Here is a 21,426-nt window from a genome sequence, read left to right on the forward strand (position 1 = left end):
TTTTATTTCGGGATGATGTTTCCTTATATAACGCCCCACTCTTTGAATCCCCCCCTCCCCCAGCCTCACTGAGCCAGGAGGTAGATTTGTTTTGCAAATTAAAAGATTTATTTGAAGAATTGAATATATTATATATATCAAACTTTTATGAATATGAACAATATCTGAATACCACACTTATGAGTATTTCTACAATGATCAGCAATGGGTAGTATTACAATATCAACAAACTCTTTAATCAATTAAGAGTAGGAATAGGAAGAATAATGTAGCAGAGAATAACTTTGTATGGGTTCAAGGAAATGCAATGATAGGAAAGAATGCAACACAGAACTAAACCTGATTTGAATTTAACCAAAGACAATGTGATCACTCTTCCCCCCCCCCCCCGTTATTACTCACTACCCCCAATATACAATATGAAGAGATGGAATGAGGGCACACAGGTTTCAGGAATAACAATCAATTGCAGTTTCAATCTCGATTCCCCCCAGCAAGCTTAGAGAGAACAGTAATGATTTTAAAACAGGTCAATTGCTTTTAAATGTAATATGAAGTGATTCTAAAAATGATTTTAATTCGCTAAATTGATTCAGAACTAGTGAGAGTTGCTTTGGAATGGTTTAGGTCAACACTAGCAATGATTGTAGAATGATTAGCAGATGTAAAACGAAATTCAGGAGTTGAAAGCAAGAAATAGCTGTTTTTACATGTGATGAAATTGAGCCAAATGCGAAATCGCAGCAAACTTTTCAGTGCACGAAAAACGCGATTACAGCAGATCTATCAGGAGTTGGAATGCGGTTCTTAGTTTGCTTGAATGCTGAGGATGTTAGCTTCAAAATGACATTTCGTTCCTAGCACGTACGGTTCAGAAGTTAGATGTTTTAGTCAAGGTCGACTTTTCTCAAAAGAGTCAAGATTTCAAAATGAAAGATGCGCTGTTGAAGATTTGGAACAAAGATTTCTTAACACTAGGGAGTCTATGGAGCCTCAAACTACACGGACAGCACAGCCACCGATCCAGAGGCGCCTCTGGGTGGTTTCTATCTCCAGAAAAGATACATTAGCGCCAAGAAGATTATCGCTACAATTATCACAGGATTATGTGGATGAGAAGGATTCAGGATGGACACGAGATTCTACAATGCAATCTGGATATGTTGGAATGGGTTGGATAGGATTACAGAATACTAAGACGACTATGGACAATTCTATGCTAAATACTCACTAGTAGATCTGATCAAAGGTTTGGACTGGACTTCGCTCACCACCGGACAGGATTCACAACACCTGGACTGCTCTCAGCAAGGCACTCTGGTCTGCACGTCCTCTTGGACTGGATCTGTCAGGTTCTGGGTTACAGCTCTGCTGGACAGATCTGGTTCTTGGGTTCTAGCAAGGGTTCTTGGCCAGAAGCAGCAAAACAGCTCAGCCAGGCTGTTGAATGGTTTAGGCCCCATGGAAGTAGGGGGTTAAAATCAGGTTGCTAGATTTTAAAGGCCTGCTGAAGAGGTTCAGCTTTTTGGGTTGGCCTCTGCTTCAGGGTTCTGGAGTCTAGAGATGGGCTCTTCCTGCAAAGCCCTTCGCCGGTAGATCAGTGATGAGTGAAAGTGTGTGTCCTGCCTGTCCTCAGCAGTCCCTATTTATCCATTTTCCAAAGGGGTGGGGAGGCTGATTATACAATGCCCAACCCTCTAAGGATCCGATAGGTCTGAGAATTCCCCCTCTCCTGATTTGAGAAAGGAACAGTGTGTCGTGTGTCAGAGTGACACTGTGTTTAGGGTCCAGAGAAAATCCCTCCCCTTTGTTCTTACCCAGAAAATTATTTTTCCCAAAAAACATATTTCCAATATGCACAACTTGTTAATAATACATATTTACATGACAGATTGACTAAAGTACGTTTCTGTCCAAGCCTCCTCTTCCTACGAGTTTTGGTTCACAAATGACAATTTTTCGCGCTTTTGGGCGGTTACTCAGTGTCAGTTCTGTACCAATTTTTACACAAGCATACACATACCATGTGGGCATATTCCTAGAAATGTTCATGTTCCTAACATAATCACAATTGCTAGAATATTAACTTTTTCGTGGTTCAGTCTCTGAATGTCGCAACATTTCCACAGTAGTTTCTACTTGTGAGCAATATTTTCATTTTAATAATCTCTAAATTCCATATTTTTGTGAGTTTGGTACAATATTTTATAAGTCTTTTCCCAAAACAATATTTTCTGTTCTCTCTGAATACACACAAAGGTTTTTCTCCGCCTCCAAGGTCTTGGCTGGGCTAGAGAGTCACATGGGCTTGTCTTCCTGGGCAGTTGGCGTCAGTCACACCCGAATTAGCATTTTCTTTCAGTTCAAGGAACCCATTGTCTCTTTCCCAGAGCAGCAGAGGAAGTCTCCTCCCCTTCTCATTAGCAACCCCATGAGATATTCTCTCCTTTTGGTGGGAATGAACAGGGTGGTGTGTTCTCAGTGGTGGGAAACCTCTGAAGTTTTAGCTGAATCAGGTTACCTTATAGTCAATTGTGACATTGTTCCTTGTGAAAAATTACAATTACGAATTTAAAATAAGCAAACATATTAAATTCCAGTCTTTTTCAACATGAAAATCAGTGTGGCGCACACTATATTGCATTTGATGGAAGTCCCTTCTTTGGCATATTTAGCTTTTGAGACACAAGTTCACCTGACAGATTTAGAGATCGCCAGCGTCTGACAGGAGAGTAACGGTATTGCACCCATTTTTGACATTTCTTTCCAGCAAGTACCTTTAAAAGTGGATTTTGTTCTGATAAAATATACTTCTGCTGACATATTTATGTGGATTCTTGAAGTACAATGATGTTCAACACCCCACAAGGAGGTTGGATCTTTTGAGTGGTTTGTGAGCCATGATTTTTGCAAATTTGACAACCAAGAAAAACGGATTTCCACACAGCTCTATTTCTTTTGCAGTCATTTTGCTCTGTGGGCAGCCACATGATGTGTTTTGGCAGTGGTCTCCTGTGTTACCACTGACATAGGCAAAAGTGGATGGTGGCCTACTTTTCAGATTTTTCCTGCGCACTTCTGGGTGATTTTTAGCGTGCATAATGCTTTCCAGCGGCCATTCTGATGTTCCTGATGCAAGCAATGCACAGTAATGTTGCAGGGCCTGGACTAGTGGTGTTGAAACATCCCACAGGAGACAATGCGGGCCATCTGGCTCAAAAGACGATTTCAATTAATAAACTTTAAGACTTATTTCTGCAACTGGGCGACGCAGTAATGCAAAAGTTTTACAGTTGAAATGCAATTTTTGTAGCAGCACATTGAGACATGGTAGCTTTCACTAGCATGTTGGTGACAGAAATGGAAGAAAATTCTATATTCTGAAGAACGTGTATATGGTGCCATTTTGAAATTCAATACCAACATGCCTTATGACAATATGTACACATGTATAAAGTTATAGAATTGTAAGTGAAATATTTCCCACCAAAAAGTGTGAAAGATTATTAGAAGGATGAAACAATGTCATACAAACCTGTGAGTTGGACTGCCATGCTCTGTGTGGAATATGTAATTTGCCTATGTGATTTGCAAAAGTGCCACAACTGTACAAAATGTGCGATTTATAGCATAATTGATTTTTGGAAAAAATGACTGGGGGATGGCTCTGTACCTCAAAGAAAAACACCCATGAAACTCAGTCCCCTCTAGCCCAATCTGCTTCCAGGGAGGAGGCGACATGGCATAGGCCGACCTATCCGATTCTTAGGGGTAGGTCTAGCTTAGTTCTGCCCTACAGTAAATCCTGTGATGTCACCCGCCTTCTAAAAGGGGGAAGCTCACAGAGACAAAGGAGACTTCTGAATGTTCCAGCTGCTGCGTATCCAGACATTTCATATTCATCCTGCAGATTCCAGATCCACTGCCAGGCCAAAGCATAGATGGTCCCTGTACAGGCAGAACCACCCTTCAGAACTAAACCCCATACCAAAATCCCACTAACTATGGGAGAAAGGGGGAAAAGCTGAGGTACCCTTTTGTAGAGTATCCTGTGACCAGACAGGCTTTGTGCTCCACTACAAGCATGCTGCTGTGATTTGACCAGACAGGCCCAGCTGTTTTATGCTAGGAGAGCCCCGCCATGGTGCCGTGGCCAGATTCCTTAAGTCGAGAAACCCGGTTAGTGGTCCTAAATCCCAAACTCCAGCGCTGATTGCGAGCATCTCCCCATTCCATAACACATAGCCTACGCCATCTTGATACCTTGTCTTGGTTCCACCTTCTCTGTAATCCCATACATACCCTGATAACTTGTTTAAGATAGTCTGAATCCTCTGTGTATCCTGTTTCTTAATTTCATGGGTTGGCGCCATTATTTCCCATCCCTTTAGTCCATTGCATAAGTCCTTAGTCATATTTGGAGTAAATGAATTAATTTCCACATAGAGAAGCATTGTGAAAGGGGTTAAGATGGCTGCTTAACCGGTTTCATGGACAGCGATATCTTTTTGATAATCTAGTTACAAAGATATAGTTGTAGTAGCACTTGTCACTTTCCCTTTCAAACCGATTCTGTCAAACGGCTTTTATTTTTAAAACCGAATTTCCTTTCATCTTGCAAATCTCATCCAGTTATTCAGCTAGAGTCACCCTTTCACTTTCATATTATCCCTGGGATGTGCATCTATAACCCAGCCTAAAAACCGCATTCTGGTTAAGTCTATTTTACCCATTTTTCAAACTGTTTGACATTTAAATCTGTAAAAAGAAGAATACAACTTTCCAACGTGTAATTTGGCTGCACTGTGTTATTATTTCCAAGTTGAATTTTGAACTTTATGCACATTGTTGATACCTTGCCTTGTAGTTGCTAGTGTACTTACATCACTGATACTGTTAGAAATAATGTACCCCATTTATTCAAATGCACATGTAAATTAATTATTTACCATTTCCAAGTGTTATTTATGCAATTGCAAAGGTTTCCTCGCATTTCGCGAGGGAAGATCGAATCTTAATTTGATTTGCTGCCTAGTATCCCTGACTCCTTGCTGCTCCTTTCTACCCAATTCGATTTGGGGTTTGAGGGAGCATTGCAGGGGGAAATCTTAACTCATGTGCTATCTAACCCAACAGTAAAATTGCTCCTATTCATCTGTGCTTTGGATATGTTCTAGTAGAAGGTCAACCAAGTGTATTTCATCAGTTTACATTGTAATTATCACCCCATTGGTGATTGCCGCCCAATATTAAAATTGTGTGATTTTCTTTAAATTGAAAATAAATATTGTATTCCCCACCCACCAGCCTGGTTCATTGTCCATTGTGACCCGGGGTAGTTGTAAAGGTTCGTGTGAGACGGGTTTGGTGCCAGCTCAATCCGAATTTGAGGAAATAAAGAAAAAGTATTTTAATTGAGCGCTACATCCTAGGCTAAGGGAAAGAGTCCTGGTCTGGTGTGCGACGCCCGATTGGAATCCTTAACATACTGCACACTCTAATGGTCAGAACAATGTAATGTGCATCAAACTAGTTGAAGAATTGGGATTACTACTCAGCTACTGCAACTTGAAATCCTAGGTCATCCCGCCCAGGACTAGTTACTTGGAGGTCTTTGGGTAACGGCTCAGCCCAACAAATCATCTTAATAAGCATTTATTTATTGGTTATTTGTATTGCACACTATACAGCAAAATTGTGTTTTTAGGTGCATCAAAAACATTCTTACGGTCATGAAACATTCAAAATGTGCACATGCTTGCATTAAAGCAGCGGGATGGGGGAAGGGAGTAGGAGGGAAAAAACAAACAGGAGATAGACAAAACGGACTGACTAGGTTGTGAGACGATTTAGAACGTGCAAGTGTGAAGACATAAAAAGGGGGGTAGTGCAGGAGGAGAGGGCGAGAGGTAAAAATCCAGAACCATTTTAAAAAGTGCAGGAAAGTAGGTAAACTGCATTAAAGGGCACAAGAAATGCAATTAGGACAGGCAGGGAAGAATAACTACAGATTGGAAAAGTCTCGCCTCATGGAACGAGAGGCTACATCAGGCGTGCAGGCAGGCAAAGACAACACAAGTTTTCAAAGTCCATCATGGCTTGCAGGTGTAAAATGCAAAACTAATAAAAATTCCAAAGTCAGTGTTTAAAGGTAAGTGAAGTGCAAAAACAGCAATTTCCCAGGCAATGCGAGGGTGCAGGTAGGTAAAGCAGAAAAGGGTAAATGGCTGAAGACGACAACAAGGGGTGATGGTAGAAAGAACACAGTGAGGGGACGCGAGTCGAGGACAGCATGGTAGGAGCAGTGAGACTAAGGTTGTAGGCGAACAAGTGAAATATAGTCAACACTCAAAGCGCAGATAAAGAGAAAAGTACAATAAGGAAGTTCAAGAAAAAGGGAGAAGTTATAGCGAGATGTAAGGAGGTAGGGGAACCGGCGATCACCCCAAAAAGGGCAAGTAGAGTGACAGGAGTAGGGCCAGTCTAGAGGTGAAGGGAGCACAGGGACCAGAGCCCAGCGATAATCACACCAGCAGGAACAAGTGAGAGGGGGTGTGGGAGATACAGCCGTGGGGAGCAACACACAGAGACCACAGGCGGAAGAGGGGAACGAGGGAGTGAAATGTCAAGGCAAGGACAGGGGGGAGGGAGACAGCAAAAACGAACAAATGGGTAGTTAGAGCGCAGAGGCGAGTGGTAAGAAGGGGTGTTGGAGATGAGGAGACAAATGGAATAAGGAGAGAGGGGCCACCTTACCTTATGTCATGAAAAGCGAACCCAGACAGCAAAGAGCCAGAATGACGAGCAGGTAAAGATGTATTGAGGGCTAAGAATGAACCACTGGAGTTGAGTGGCATACGGGCTGGCACCACGGCACAGGCAGCACAAGGAAAAGCCCAGACAGGCGTTGGAACTTAAAAGGGGGCCTTCAGAGGGGGACGCCGGCACAGCGTGCCGGCTAGGGAGCCAATGACCAATTTAAAGTGTTCCTCCAATTGGAGGGTCTGGTAAGCCACCATAGACGCAGCCTCAGATTGTAGAGCGCCGCTGCCTGCAGGTAGAAACAGGCTCTATGGTGAAAGACACGCTGAGGCGGCCATCTTCCAATGGAGCAAATTCTTCGGTGAATTAATGATCATGTCGGCAGCAGCCTCCTCTTGTGTTGAAAGCTGCTTGAGGAGGCCAGTGCCTCATTCCTGAGGGTAGGTTGTGGAAAGCTGTTCCTCCAAAATCAGCAGAATCTCTACATCAGGGGATTGTCACAATGTTCTCTAACTTAGAATAACAGCGCACCAGGTCTAACCTGCTTTCATCAAAGTTTCTACTTCTTGTTAAATTGCTGTTGCATGAATAACATTAGTCGGAAGGGTCTCGGAGAGGAACTCCATCCTTTTTACAATGCCTTGCTGATGTGGATCTGAACTGAAGGTGAACTTCCAGTGATGGATACAAGGTGGCGCTGTGGCATGTGTGACTCTGCTCAAAAGGATTATTCTACTTTCACATTTCGGATTAAATATTTCCTCCCTCAAGTCTTTTAAAACCAGGCATAACTTTGCTGTCATTTATTAGAGCCAGCTCACCACATTGCATCCTAGATGTTTGTCACCAAGAACTCAATGCAGTCCGTTTCCTACTTTGGCAGTGCATTCCTTTATTTTATCATTTGTAGGTCTATGCCTCCTTTCACCTTGTGAGCAGATTTTTCTTTTGTGGATAATGTTAATGTACAATTAGAAGCAAGGCCTTGCCTGGGTGGCAGGGATCAAAACAATAGTTAGCAGATCTTTGGCTTCTGCTTCTAGCCTGGTTAGGTGAACACAGACAAAAGCCAGGAGCTACTTTACACATCAAGACAACCAGTGCCGTTAAAAATAAACGCATGTTACATTAAAGCTGTTTTGGCCATTTGTGATTCCAATAAGTAGGCATCTTAATCACATTTATAATTGTGATTTCTCTCGTTTTTGAGTATGCAATATGAGTTCCAGTTTTTCCTTTGCAGCTTTCATGCATTCGATTGATTTTGACAGAACTCCTTGCTTGCGTAGTTGCCTGTTCCAGAACCCAGGCTGACTTGACATAAATGAAGCCTTTGTGGTTTCAGTTACTTTCTCAACTCATGGCTGTCGCGAGATAGGTCGCTATCCATGATTGGAAAGCCCTTCTCTAATCATTTCCATTGGTAGGCTGGGGCAACCAGTAGGCCTGAGAACTCATTGCCCAATAGGTTACTCTAAACATGCACAGCACTCCACTGCTTCCTAGCTAGGTTTAGCCTACACAAAATCTAAAAACAGAAATTCTGGAGGTTTCCCACTGGAGACAAGAATTCTAAGACATGGAGATTGAATTAAAGACCCATAGGAATCCTGCTGAACCAAACCGGCATTGCCCAAGCAATCTCCTAGTGTGTCCAGCAGAAGGCCCCAGAGAAGGGGACTCCCTCCTGGGACTGGTGAAATAATCAGTGCCCTGCAGCAGTGGACTTTGTTAGGAAGAATTGCATGCAGTACCCTCTGGGACCACCACATACAATTAGGACTACAGGTGTAAGCAAAAACCAACCAGTTTTGTGGTAGCGAGCTGAGCAGCCAGGCTCATCTCAAGAGGGAAATTCGAGCAGTACAAGAGGTTACACAGAGGTCTTGCAATCACAGTGGTTCAAGTAGACACTTCTACTCAAGGTTTCTTGGTAAAACACTTATTAATTTATTACACAATCATTTAGAAAACATTCACTAGAAGGAGGCAATAAATCCTATACACACACTTCAATAGCAAACCAATAAGTTTCTGAACAAATTAGGCTGCCGTGAAATAGGAGCAAAATGGCATTTCAGTTACTTTCAATGGGAGCAAAAAGGCACAAGTTAGCAGAAGAGATCACAAATACTTTCTTAGGCAGTGCAAATAGTTATAGTTCACTAGAAGACTCGATTCAGTTCAATAGGCCTAGGCCAAAGTCAATGGACTAGTGTCTTCGATAGGAAAGAGCAGTTCTTGAAGTAAACGGTAAAGCCTTTTCCAAAGTTCTCAAAAGTAGTTTGTACGAAAAAGAATTATGTTGGGTCACAAGCTGATTGGGCCTGCAAGTTGGGAAAGTTCCACAAACTTTCACTGCAGGAGAAGCGTTCTCTCAATCGGGTTGGCACCTTAGTATGAAGCAAAGGTGCAGTTGAAGATGTTGGTTCCTGGCAGTTCCTGCAGATCTCACTGTTCCTGATCCTCAGTCGTGGGATAAGAGGGAGGACTTTGGGGGACTACTGCACTGCACGGGATCGTTGAAGAAAGCAAACAAAATGGAGTTACTTTAGTTCTAGTAGCTGTAGCTTCAAGAAAACAAACTGGTCTCGCTCTCCCTCGTTAATCCTAACCAGCCTTGAGGATGGTATCCAGGTGTCTTATGAGTTGATTGGTCCCACCAACTCAAAGGAAGAAGCCGTCCTTGAAGGAGCTTCTCTGTCGAATGGCGTTTGGCAATTCGGACCTGCAGTAGGGCTTCACCGGGCAAACCAACGGTTCAGGAGTTGCAGCAGCTCGTCTTCTGTTTTGGACTGCCTTCCAGTCCAAGAGACTCGCCTTTTAAACAGTTTTCTCCCATTCATTCCAGCCTAGCTGCCACTCAACCAACAGGGTGGCTGTCCTTGCTGGACAGTCAGCCAGCCAATCACACCAGAGTGCATTTGGGTCTCCTAGGAGACGAAGCACGGGAAGTTTCGGGCACTTCCCCTCACTTCCTGCCCACATCAGACACTCAGTCGCCAGAGGCGGGTCTTCAGTCCTGAAGCCCGCCAAAGGCATGGAAAAAAAGGGAACAAACCTGGTTTGGCGCGCAGAGACAAACACTAGAAGTACGTTTCCAAAAAGAAATGGCGAAAAAAGAAGACGGGGGCCCGTTTAAACAAAGGGGCTTAAGGCACCATCTTGAAAAACATGGCTCCTGCGATTTTTAGCAATCAGTGTTCACGGTCGGGAAAAATCATGGTAGTTCGTTGTAAAACCACTGCCACCAGACTTTTCAATAGGAGAGGGTAGCATTTGACTGCTACATGAGTATTTAGACACAGAGGATACTATGTAACCCCTCCAGCACTCTATTGTAAGATAGGGGGTGCTGGGTCTAGGAATTTGGAAAAACCAGTAAAGTCAATTTCGATATACATTCTCTGGGAAACAGTAGTTTATCCCAGAGAAGGTGTTAGGCAGAATCATGTGCAGTGCCCTTAGGGACCACTACACAAGACTACATGTGGCAATACAAGTTGTACCTTTGGTACAAGCCAGTACTACTATGTTAAAGTGGTAGCAGTAGCAGAGCAGCCAGGCTTATCTCAAGAGTATATGAGCAGTAGCAGAGATTACACAAAGGGACCACAATTACTGTGACTCAAGCAAACACAGACTCAAGGTTTCAGGTAGAAAAATATAAGTACATTTATTTTTAAACCGTTTGTTATAAACACAACACTTCTATTAATTCAAAACCACACATAAAATATTCTACAACCAACCAATTCACTTTGGTACACTAATTCAAGGTAAGTACGCTGTGTTTTAACGGACCGGTGTTGTGAAACAAAAGACGTTACCGGGAATACACTTGCGATCACTTTTTGACAGTAATGACAGTTCGGTCTTACTAAAGAAACAACTATCTGCAGCAAGAATTGTTACCAGGGCAAAAACACACTTAGCACCTGGGTTAACCAGAGAGAGTTGGGGGCAAAAATCATGGGCAATACTTTTGTCAAGGCAGACCGAATCAGAGAACACTATTTGACGGAAATTCAAAAGTGAATAGGCCGGAGCCAATGTCAAGTGGAAACGGGTTCCTGTTGTCGAGGATCACACAGTCTGACAGTTCGAGATTCAACGTTGCCAGGAGTACTTTAATATTGTCAGAGGAAGCAAAAGTGAAGAAAAGGGATTCACCCCAATTCCTAAAGCAGAACACAGTACCTTAAACAATGGAGAGGCTGGTGCCCTGGCAGTTGTTCCTGTTGGTTTCCTGCAGACCAACGGTTCCTGGACCTTCGGTGCGAAGGAGGATGTCTGGAGGGGCCTGCACCACACAGGGATGAAGCCGGCAGCAGCAACGATGAATAAAAGGTGTGCTCCTTAAAAACAGGAGAGGCTCTTCAAATGGCTATCCGGACCACTACAGCAGTGTGCAGGGAATTCGACCAATTGGAGGATCCTCTGGCTGTGGAAGATTAGCTGGTTATCCCCACCAAGCTCAAGGGAAGAAGACTCCGGACTGGATCTTCTCTGGTCGTCGAAGGGTCGATCGCTCAGGACTGCAGCAGGGCTTCACCGGGATGGGGTAGTTGCAGCAGCTGTCTTCTCCGCTTCTCTGCGGTTCCTTGTAGTTCCAGTGGTGAATGACTTCTAGCCCAAGAGACCTGCCTTTTATGCGAAAATGCCCCATTCACACAGCCTTGCTGTCAATCACGCAGCAGGGGGGGTAGTCCGGCCCGGACAACCACCTCAGACAATCATGGCAAAGTGCGACTAGGATATCCTGTGTAGGGGGTGACTACACCCCTCCCTCACATTCAGCCCACCTAGACACCCAGGCGCCTGAGGAGGGCTTCTGAGTAGAAGCCTGCCAAAAGACGGTGAACAAAGAAGGCAAGCCTGGTTTGCTGCGCAAAGTAAATCACAAGGAGGACTTTAACAAAAAGAAATGGCGAATAAACCTGACCGGAGCCAAAAGAAAAACGATTTGGTCAAGCGAGTTTAAGTTCGAGGCTAATATAATAGCCTTAAACAATACCACATTTATCTAATACAATCGCGGTAGAAAGGTTAGGGTGAATACCACTGCCACCAGCCAATTCAAAATGTTAAGAGCGAAACAATGCTCTAGGGAGGTACAGATAAAAAGGGATACGGAGTACCCCTTTCCAGTACTCCATGTAAAATGGGGTGTACTGGATCTTTGGTTAAATGACTAAGTTAATGGCAACCTTACCCTTTTCTGGGGGACTGTAGTCAGCCCCAGAAATGGAGTCGGTGGGAAGTCTAAAAGACAACCCTGTGTCACTGCACTGAAGGTGCAGTGTAACACAAAATGGGACTACTGAAGTGGTGTACTCCAGAGTTCACAATCACAAAAACAGGTAAAGACACATGGCAAAACATGGGTAAGAGTGGGGGAAAAGCTCACACTCTTACCAAGTGAAAGAAAATAAATTCCAGAAGTCCAGCAAAGCTGCAGGGGGACTCATTAGGTGAGGGAAATTAGCCATAAATGAGAAATCTCCTAACAGAAGGTATTTAAACCTTTGGGAAGTCTAAAAGACATCACTGTGTCACTGCATAAAAAGATGCCACCTATGGAGTCATCTAAAACTCCATAATCAAAAGAAATAAACACAGAAAACAAACAGAATGAAAAAGTTCAAAGCCCCAAAGTTTAGCAAAAGAGCTGGAGGGCTCCAAGGTAGAGAGGAATTAGCACACTGAGAATTCTCCTTAACACATAGTTGCAATCTGTTCAAAGCAGTTTACAAAGAATGGTTCTCACTTATAGCTTGATATTATTTACCTTGTTTGGCTTCTATCTCCTCTGGCGTTAACTGGGGCTTTTTTTCCTCCACAGTGACAGGCGGGGCAGCAACAACTGGATGGTTGGTTGAAGAGCTACTGGTGCCGTTCTGCTCATCTGGGCCCTCCTCCTCATCGTCACTGTCATCGTACAGCTTCACGCGATTCTTCTCCAGAGGAAGCATGTCATTCTCTTTTGCTCGAATGGCAAAGCTTATCGGAGCAAATGAAACTGGGAAATGGAAATAAACAATTAACATTTTCCACACAGGCTTGGAATGCTACACTGCAGTGCTTCCTTGGAGAGGAAAGATAGCTCAGGGGCAACGCATTTGTCTTAGAAGCAAGACAACGCAGCGCAACACAGGTTCGAATCCCGATCCCGCGCTTAGAAACCACTCACTGGCATTAGCGCGTTATGATATGGTAGCTTATATAGCACCTATACACATGAGTTTCAAGGTATAATTACTAAATTATAAAAGCAAATCTTGTGCATGTTAAATCTTTGTGAAGAGACGGTTGAGGGAGATTTTTCAGTTATGTATCATACAGAGCTACACAGGCAGACAAATCAGTACACAGTACGCCCCCCACAGCACTTAAAACCACCAGGACTGCAGATAGCCGATTCAGAATACCAGTTTACATTCAGTATTGAGAGTAATGACTGTTAGGACAGTTTTGCTAAAGCCCACCCAGAGGGACTTTACAAAACTATACCTTGGGCAACACAAACTGCAACTCTTAGAATAAGGCTGCATCACCTGGTATGTTGGTAACAAATGACACAGCAGCCAGGCTTATCTTAAGAGGGAGGGAGGGAGGGCTGTAGGAAGGTGCAAAGAGCTTGTAGCATACATATGGTCCAAAGAGAAACACACCGATTTATTGTGAGGCATTTACTTACCTGTAACGCTGGTTCTCCAGCATTGGTATCTTTCATAGATTCACATGCTGTGAGTATTCCCACGGTGGGAATATTCCCATGGTGGGAATCCATGGTAACAGAGCAGTTTAAACTTAAACTGAAAACTTTCCGTCACTTTTGTGCTCTAGTACAATCATTTTGGGTCATACTGCCCACAGCCAATAGTAACACCTCCCTTAACTCCTCCCCTGTCGACCATCTTCAGATTTGGCAAGCGCGCGTGAGTGGCAGTAAGAGCCAAAAGATGAGCCAGGGGGGTGGGGGGGTTTGGGGGGTTGCATGCGAATCTATGAGATACCAATGCTTCCTTCTCCAGCATTGGATATTTCATAGATTCACATGCTGTGAACAGATTAACAAAACACTATTAATAAACAATACATATGGGCAGAGGCAAGCTCCCAGCACAACTGACCACTGGAGATTTACCAATCTCATGCAAAAAATTATAAGTTACTCACCGTAGTGACTAATGTACTCTTAGTCCATAGTCCCCTTTCCTCCAGACAGTATGGGCGACCATTCCAAGGGACGGGAGACAACCTTTTTCACCAGAAAAAACCTTTGCCTTTAAATTTAGAGGTGCAAGTGGGCGCAGCCCAGGGAGCATGCGCTGCCCTGACTCCGCCACCACACCTCAGTCCCCATTGGCGCGTCGACAATAGATTTAACATTGCCTAATGACACAAGTATTATTAAGGGGGAGGTTGGTGGGACGTATGGCGGAAAGGGGACTATGGACTAAGAGTACGTTAGTCACTATGGTGAGTAACTTATTACTCTTACGTCCCGTCCCCTTTCCTCCATACTGTATGGGCGATTACAACTGATTGTAACCCTAGGATGGAGAGGAGACCCTCCTTAATCAAAAAGGTTCCTGAGAACCAACTGCCTGTCCGAAAGTCACATCAGATCTAGAGCCGGCATCCAAACAGTAATGCTTGCAGAAAGCCGAGGGAGAGGCCCAAGTGGCCTCCCTGCTTATGACTTACCAAGGGACGTGGCGCTAGAATGCGATGGCCGTTGCCTTGGCCCCGACTGCGTCGGCATGCATGCTAGCCGGGAGCAGCTTGTGCTGGCCCTCGTACGCTTTGATGGCAGAGACCATCCAGCAGTATATGGAGGCCTGATAGCCTGGCCTCGAGCCTCCGAACGTGACAAACACAGCCTCCGACTTGTGGAAGCCCTTGGTCCTGTTCAAGTAGAATTTTAGGATACGCCTGACATCCAGGCAGTGCAGCACTCTGTGCGACCAGCGCCTGGATCTCGCCGACTCAGCGAGCTGAGGCAAGACCGACTAGTAAGGCCGTCTTGATGGTGACCAGCCTAATGTCCACGGACCCCATTGGCTCAAATGGCTTGTGCGCCAGGGTGCCCAAGACTATGTTAATGTCCCACACAGGGTGCAATCTCTTGACAGGCAGGTAGAGCCTAGCGAGACCAGTTAGATGTTTGATGATAGGGCTGAACGAGGAATAAATGCCTTCCTCCCAGTTCCTCTAAGCCACAATGGCTGCAAGGTATGTACGGCAGGTGTCCACCTGTACGCCCGAATGAGCGAGGTGCGCCAAAAGGAGAGCACGTTGTCCAAATTGCAGGCCAAGGGGTCAACTCCCTTGGAGTCTGCCCAGTGACAGAATCTGGTCCATTTGCTTTTGTACTGGGCGCTGGTGGCTTTGCTCCTGGTGTCCTGAATGATCTCCAGATTGGCCTGCGAGAGGCTAAAGTGCCAAAGCGTTACCTGCTCAGGTACCACGCTTTGAGGGCTAGCTTCCCTGGCGCGGGGTGGATGATTCTGCCCCTTTCCTGCTGCGCCAGAAGATGTGCTGGGCCCGTCGGAATGTGTATCTGGGGCACCTCCGAGAGGCTGAGTAATCCGGCCACCATGGATCTATCAGAATGAGGAGGAGTCGGTGAAACTCCTTGATCTTGCAAATTACCCTGTGGATCAGGGGAGTAGGCGGGAAGGCATAGGCCTTCATGGCAGTCCACTGGAGGTGAAATGCGTCGCCCAGAGCGCCGGGGTCCTGACCCAGCCAGGATGCTAACTGGGGACGCTTCTTGTTGTGCCAGGTGGCAAAGAGAGCCACTTGGGGATGACCCCACCTGTTGAATATCTACTGAACAACAAGGTTGTTTAGCTGCCACTCGTAATTGGCTGCTCCCAGCCTGCTAAGCCTGTTCGCCTCCAGATTGGATTCCCCCGGGAGGTGGACTGCCAAGAGGTAAATGTTTTCCAGGGCATAGAGGAGGGGATCTGGTGCCTCCCCGCTTGTTGACGTAGTACATGCTGGTCGAGTCGTCTGTCTGGATGAGGACAACCTTTCCCTTGAGAAGTGGTAGAAATGCTCGGTGCGCTAGCCAGATAGCATTCGGATCCAAACAATTGTTGTGGTATTTCTGCTCCTGTCGAGTCCCGGTGCCGTGGACCGAGAGATCGTCCACGGTGGCTCCCCAGCCCTCGAGCGAGGAGTCTGTGGTGATGGTGGCCTGTGGAGAGGGCAGCCAAAAAAGCTTGCCAGTCCGTAGGTTGCAGTCCATTGACCACCAAGTTAGGTTCGGGTGGAGAGATGGAGGAACGTTGATCTCAGATTGCAAGCCCTGCTCCCGATTCCATGAGGCCGCGAAGTGCAGCTGAACCCTTTTCATCCTTAGTCTTGTGTGCGGTACGGCTAACGGTACCGCCGCCAGTAGACCCAGGAGATGTTGGTACCACCATGCCAAGGTCCCTTTCTCTGCTGAGGAAGTGGGCGGTGGCCCATTTGATGGCCGAGATTGTGTCCTCCGACAGGAAAACCCTCTCGGGGCATGTGTCCCAAATGAGTCCCAGGAATGTCAGTCTGAGTAGGCTGCAGTTGTGTCTTGAGGTTGAACGAGAAGCCCAGGTTGTGCAGTGTGTTCATAAGGGCATGGGAAGAGTGGCGAACCGCTTCCGGAGATCTAGCCCCGACTAGCCAGTCGTGGAGGCATGGGTAGATGTGGAGGCCCAGCGCTCTAAGGAGGGCCGTCACAGCATTCATGTGTCTGGTAAAGACCCTGGGGGCCAAGTTTAGGCCAAATGGAAGAACTTTGTATTGGAAATGGTAGCCCATGATCCTGAACCGTAGCAAAGAACCATGGGCTGCCAAAATCTGGACGTATAGGTATGCGTCCTTCAGGTCCAGGGAGCACATCCAGTCTCCCCTGTCCAATGTCTCCGCTATAAAAGCTGGCGTAACCATCTGGAATTTTTGCAGGGGTAGGGAGAGGTTGAAGATGGAAAGGTCCAGCACAACTCTCAGGCCCGCCTGGTTCTTCTGAAGGGCGAAAATCCTGGAGTAGAAGCCAAAGCCTCGCTGGGAGGCTGGGACTTCTTCCACTGCTTGGATCTCTACAAGCGACCGGATATCCGCCAAAAGAGTTGCTGTCCCAACCTGTGGAGGGGAGGAGGGAGGAGAGACTGGGATAGAAGGCCGTATCCCTTGGCTACTACGGAGAGGATCCAGGGGTCAGCGAAATTCTGGCGCTAGAATTGTGCATGGAGAGCAAGCCTGCCCACCACCGGAGACACGTGGACCCAAAGGAGCATGTCATGCCTTCTTTCCCCTCGGAAGCTGGCGCTGAGGAGGGGGGACTGGAAAAAGCCCTTACTCCCCTCCCCCTTGTTGTTTGCACTGGTTCTGAGATGGCGAGCAGTCTGGCTGCATGGATCTGCCTTCCTGGAAGCCACGGAACCCTCCACATCTACAACCCTTTTCCGAGCGCTGCTGAGATTGCGTGTACGATTTGGGCGTGGTCTTTGTAAGAAAGGATAAAGACTTTGCCGTTTGTGAGCTGTTCTTGTCCTGCTCTTCATCTGTAGAAGAAGTGGAAGAGGTTCTGCGCCGTCCCCCACACCTCGAACGTTAGATCTAGAATGCGCTCCTGGGTATCCGGGTTGAATTTCGTTGCCCGGAGCCAGGCTCTCATGTCCGTGGCAATGCAGATGGCACGGCCTGAGTCATCGATATGAGCCACTGGATTCCATGAGTTCATGCGCCACTAGCCCTGCCTTAAAGCATGATTGACACTTGGTGTGGAGTTCTGGGAGGAAGTCCGCAATTTCCCGCCATAACCGTTGGTTGGCGGCAGCCAGCATGGCATCTGCGTTAGCCTGACGCCGGTGCAAGGAAGCATTGGAGTACATCTTCTAGCTGTACGCCTCCAAGATCTTCTCCTCCTTGCCTAGCATCGCCGCAGAGGAGGAGGCCGAGGACGACTGAGGCTTGAGTATAGTGATGCCGCAGCGATCACCGAGGAGTGTGGATGAGGATGGGTCGAGAGCAAGAGTGTATCCCCCCTCCATCAGCCTCTACTTGCCATCCAGGTATCGAATGACTGGCTGGACCGAGTGAGGCTTGAGTCAACCATTCTTGGCCAGGGAGACTACATCGATTTGCAGTAGAATCCCTGTGTTGGCAGAGCGGCGTTTCGTGAGGACTTCAGCAAGAACCCCCTCTGTCGTCTGTTTGACCTCAGGTTGGGGGAGGCCCAGGTAGTCCGCCAGGTCAGCAAGACATTCATGGAAGGCCCTGGCTGAGGATGGTGTGTCCGGATTCTTCTCCTAGTCTGTATCCTGCGGATCTGGAGGATCTTGTGGAGGAGTAGATGGCGCTGGAGGCTGGGGTACAGGGACTGCAGCCGGAGGCTGAGGTGGCGGCGGAGGTTGCCGAGTTGGCTGTGGAGCAGGGGGAGGCAGCTGTACCGGGGCCTAGGAGCACGATGGAGGAGTCTGTGGTGCGTTATCATCAAAGACACAGTCAGGTAAGTCTTCCCCGCCATGCTAACGCCCATCTGAGGAGACCTCATAAGGTCGAGGAATTTCTCAAAGAGCACCTCCTCACTGGCCAAAGAGGTGGCAGGGTGTACCGACAGGGTAGCGGGAGACTGCTGGAGCCGCTGCGTACCCGGACCATATGGAGGCAAAGGAAAGTAGCCCTGCGCAAATGAAGGGTAGACTTTAGGCAACGTACCTGGTTGAGGCCAGTCCCACCTTGACACTCCTTCACTGAATTCGTGGAATGGCGTCGGATAGGTGCCTCTTTCTGGCGCGGCGGCCATCTTGTCGAGCTGTCTGCCACGTGTTGCTCAGCCCGCTGGGCCCGGCCTCGCCCAAGACACATGCGTGTGGATCACGAGGCCTACCCTGCTCCTTGGGCCTCGGCCCGGTAGGTGTGACACCGTTGACACGGGGGTCGGTAGAGCTGCGTTTAGATGCTCCCTCAGACGTATTGCCAGTATTGGGGCATAGCCCCTCGTACGTATTGCTGGTGTTGGGGCATAGCCCCTCGGACGTATCACCGGTAAAAGGACATAGGCCCTTGGGTGTAGACCCGGTACAAGAACCTTCTGGTCCCTCAACACTGCACCCTGGAGGATCCCTCGACCCGAAGGCTGGTAGCTGTAGCAACCTCGGTGCACGTGCTGGTAGAAGGACCTGACTGGTCCCTCCCGCGCAGTAGAGTCCCTGGGAAGGAGTCTCCCTTGTGGCATGCGCTGCAAAATATCGGCCCTACCTTGGACCTTGTTTGATGCTTCACAAAGTTCTTGAGATCCTCTGGAGGCGACCTCTGGAAGAGCTCCCTCCCCCTGGCTAGAGTCTTCTTCAGCACCTTCGAAGACAGCGAGTCACACGCCGAACATGATTGCCAACTGTGGTCTGGGCCAAGGCAACGTAGGCAGAGGGCGTGGGGATCTGAAGTTGGGAAGAGCCCGTTGCAGGACAGACACCTGCTGAACCCTGTAGAAGACGACATACGCCGGGGAGGAGCGTGGAGCCTGAGGACCGAGTACCTGAATGATAGATAAGACAAAAAAGACAAAGTATCCGCGTGTGGAATTACATGGTTGAAGCCAAACCCTGGAGCGCTGGTGAATTTGGCCCGTTCCCGTGGAAAAGGGGACTCAGGTGTGGCGCCAGAGGACTGAGTCAGGTCAGTGCATGCACCCTGAGCCATGCCTCTAAATTTAAAGGGGATGAAGTTTTTTTCTGGTGAAAAAGGTTCAGTCCCTTGGAAGGGACGCCGATATAGTATGGAAGAAAGGGGATGGCACATAAGAGTAGGTTCCGTAGAACCGACAGGCCAACTCCAGGTCGATCTCCAGGTGGCTGCACGGCAGATGTCAGGCAGCGGGATCTTGGGAGAGGAAGGCAGTGGTAGCAGCCACTGCTCTGTCAAGAGTGAGTCCGGGGCCTGCCTGGAAGTGGCCTGCCGGCCTGTTGATGTTAGAAGGAAATGCAGGCTCAAATCCACCTCCAAAAGGGAAGACTTTGACAGAGTCTTCCCCTGCCCAGTATACAAACAATTGACCCGTAGAACGGAAGGATTTAGTACGTGCCACATAGTACTTGACAGCACGCACTAAATCCAGTGTGTGCAGTGCCCGCTCCGCTCAAGATGTCGGAGTGCCGAATGACACGGGTAACACCACTGGTTGATTCATATGAAAGGATGACAACACCTTAGGCATAAATGTCAGCTTGGTATGAAGGATAGCCTTCTCCTTGTGAAAAGTCAAATAATGTGGTTTGCAGAAAAATGCCTGGATCTCACCCACTTTCCTGGCCGATGTTATGGCCACCAAAAAAAGTGGCTTGCCAGGAAAAAAGCTTGGTGGATGCCTGGTGCATAGGCTTGAAGGGCAGTTTCATGAGCTTTGAGAGCAGCACATTCAGTTCCCACGCTAGAGGTGGGCGACGGATTGGTGGAAAAGTCCTGGACTGCCCACGTAAGAGTTCCTTCACCGGCCAGTTGGACCATAGGGACGGGACGCTTGGCGAGCAGTTGTACTGGGAAATTGCAGCCAGTTGCACTTTGATCGAAAAATGCATCAAACCCGAACGAGCCAAGGACTACAAATAATGCAAAAGGTCTTGTGGCCGGACAGCCTGAGACTGCAACTGATGGCTCATGCCCCACATCTGGAAGAGTTTCCACTTGCTCTAGTAGCACTTCAAAGTGGACAGAGCTCTTGCTCGGTCCAGGACTTCTTGGCAGTGTTGTGGAAGAGAAAATAATCCAAACTCTAAAAATCAGGAGTACGGCTGTCAGATTGAGTGAGTCCGGGTGGTAATTCCTGGACAGGAGAACCTGATGTGGTTTCCGTTAGGCAAAATTGTATGCAGTACCCTTTGGGTGCACTACAATAACCCTGACCTCCTGGCAATAGGGACCCAACCTTTGGTACAAGCCTGAACTACACAAGTTGTTAGTGTGGCTGAGCAGCCAGGCATATCTCAAGAGGTGTCAATGTGAGTAGTAAATTATAAATTACTCACCGTAGTGACTAACATACTCTTAGTCCTTAGTCCCCTTTCCTCAATACGGCATGGGCATCCCTTTCAAGGGACGGGAGATGACCTTTTTCATCAGAAAAAAAACGTCCCCTTTAAAATTAGAGGCGTGCGGGGGTGCAATCCTGGGAGCATGCGCTGCCCTCACTCCGCCCTCCAGTGCCACACTGCAGTCCCCATTGACACGTTGACAATAGATTAACATTTCCCAATGACATCAGTTTATTAGGGGGTAGGATGGTGGGACGTATGGCGGGAAAAAGGACTAATGCCAGTCACTACGGTGAGTAATTAATAATACTCTTACGTCCCGTCCCCTTTCCTCCATACTGCATGGGTGATCAAAACTGAAGGTAGACCCAGGGTGGAGAGGAGACCCTTCTTATGCAAACAGTTTCCTAAGATCCGCCTGTCCGAAAGCCGGGTCTGAGCTAGAAGCGGCCTCAAAACAGTAGTGCTTGCAGAAAGCCAAAGGGTTGGCCCATGTGGCCGCCCTGCTTATGACTTGCCAGGGGACATGCCGCTGGCTGTTGCCTTGGCTCTGACCGCGTGTTAGGCAGAATCCTGTACAGTGCCCTTAGGGACCACTACACACAATTAAGACTACAAGTGGTAATACAAGTTTACCTTT

The 21,426-nt window shown here is 47.3% G+C and overlaps 1 protein-coding gene across 3 annotated transcripts in view; it reads right to left on the reverse strand.

Moving 5' to 3' along the window:
* Window positions 1-21,426, reverse strand: part of SFSWAP (splicing factor SWAP) — a 964,816-nt gene that overhangs the window by 545,422 nt on the left and 397,968 nt on the right. For all 3 annotated transcript variants that reach the window (XM_069620077.1, XM_069620076.1, XM_069620075.1), the window contains exon 12: window positions 12,554-12,784. In XM_069620077.1, the coding sequence (XP_069476178.1) occupies window positions 12,554-12,784 (231 nt within the window). The remainder of the gene's footprint in view (window positions 1-12,553; window positions 12,785-21,426) is intronic.

This window comes from Ambystoma mexicanum, chromosome 10, assembly GCF_040938575.1.
Source record: "Ambystoma mexicanum isolate Mex_15411 chromosome 10, UKY_AmexF1_1, whole genome shotgun sequence".
Taxonomy (NCBI): Eukaryota; Metazoa; Chordata; class Amphibia; order Caudata; family Ambystomatidae; genus Ambystoma; species Ambystoma mexicanum.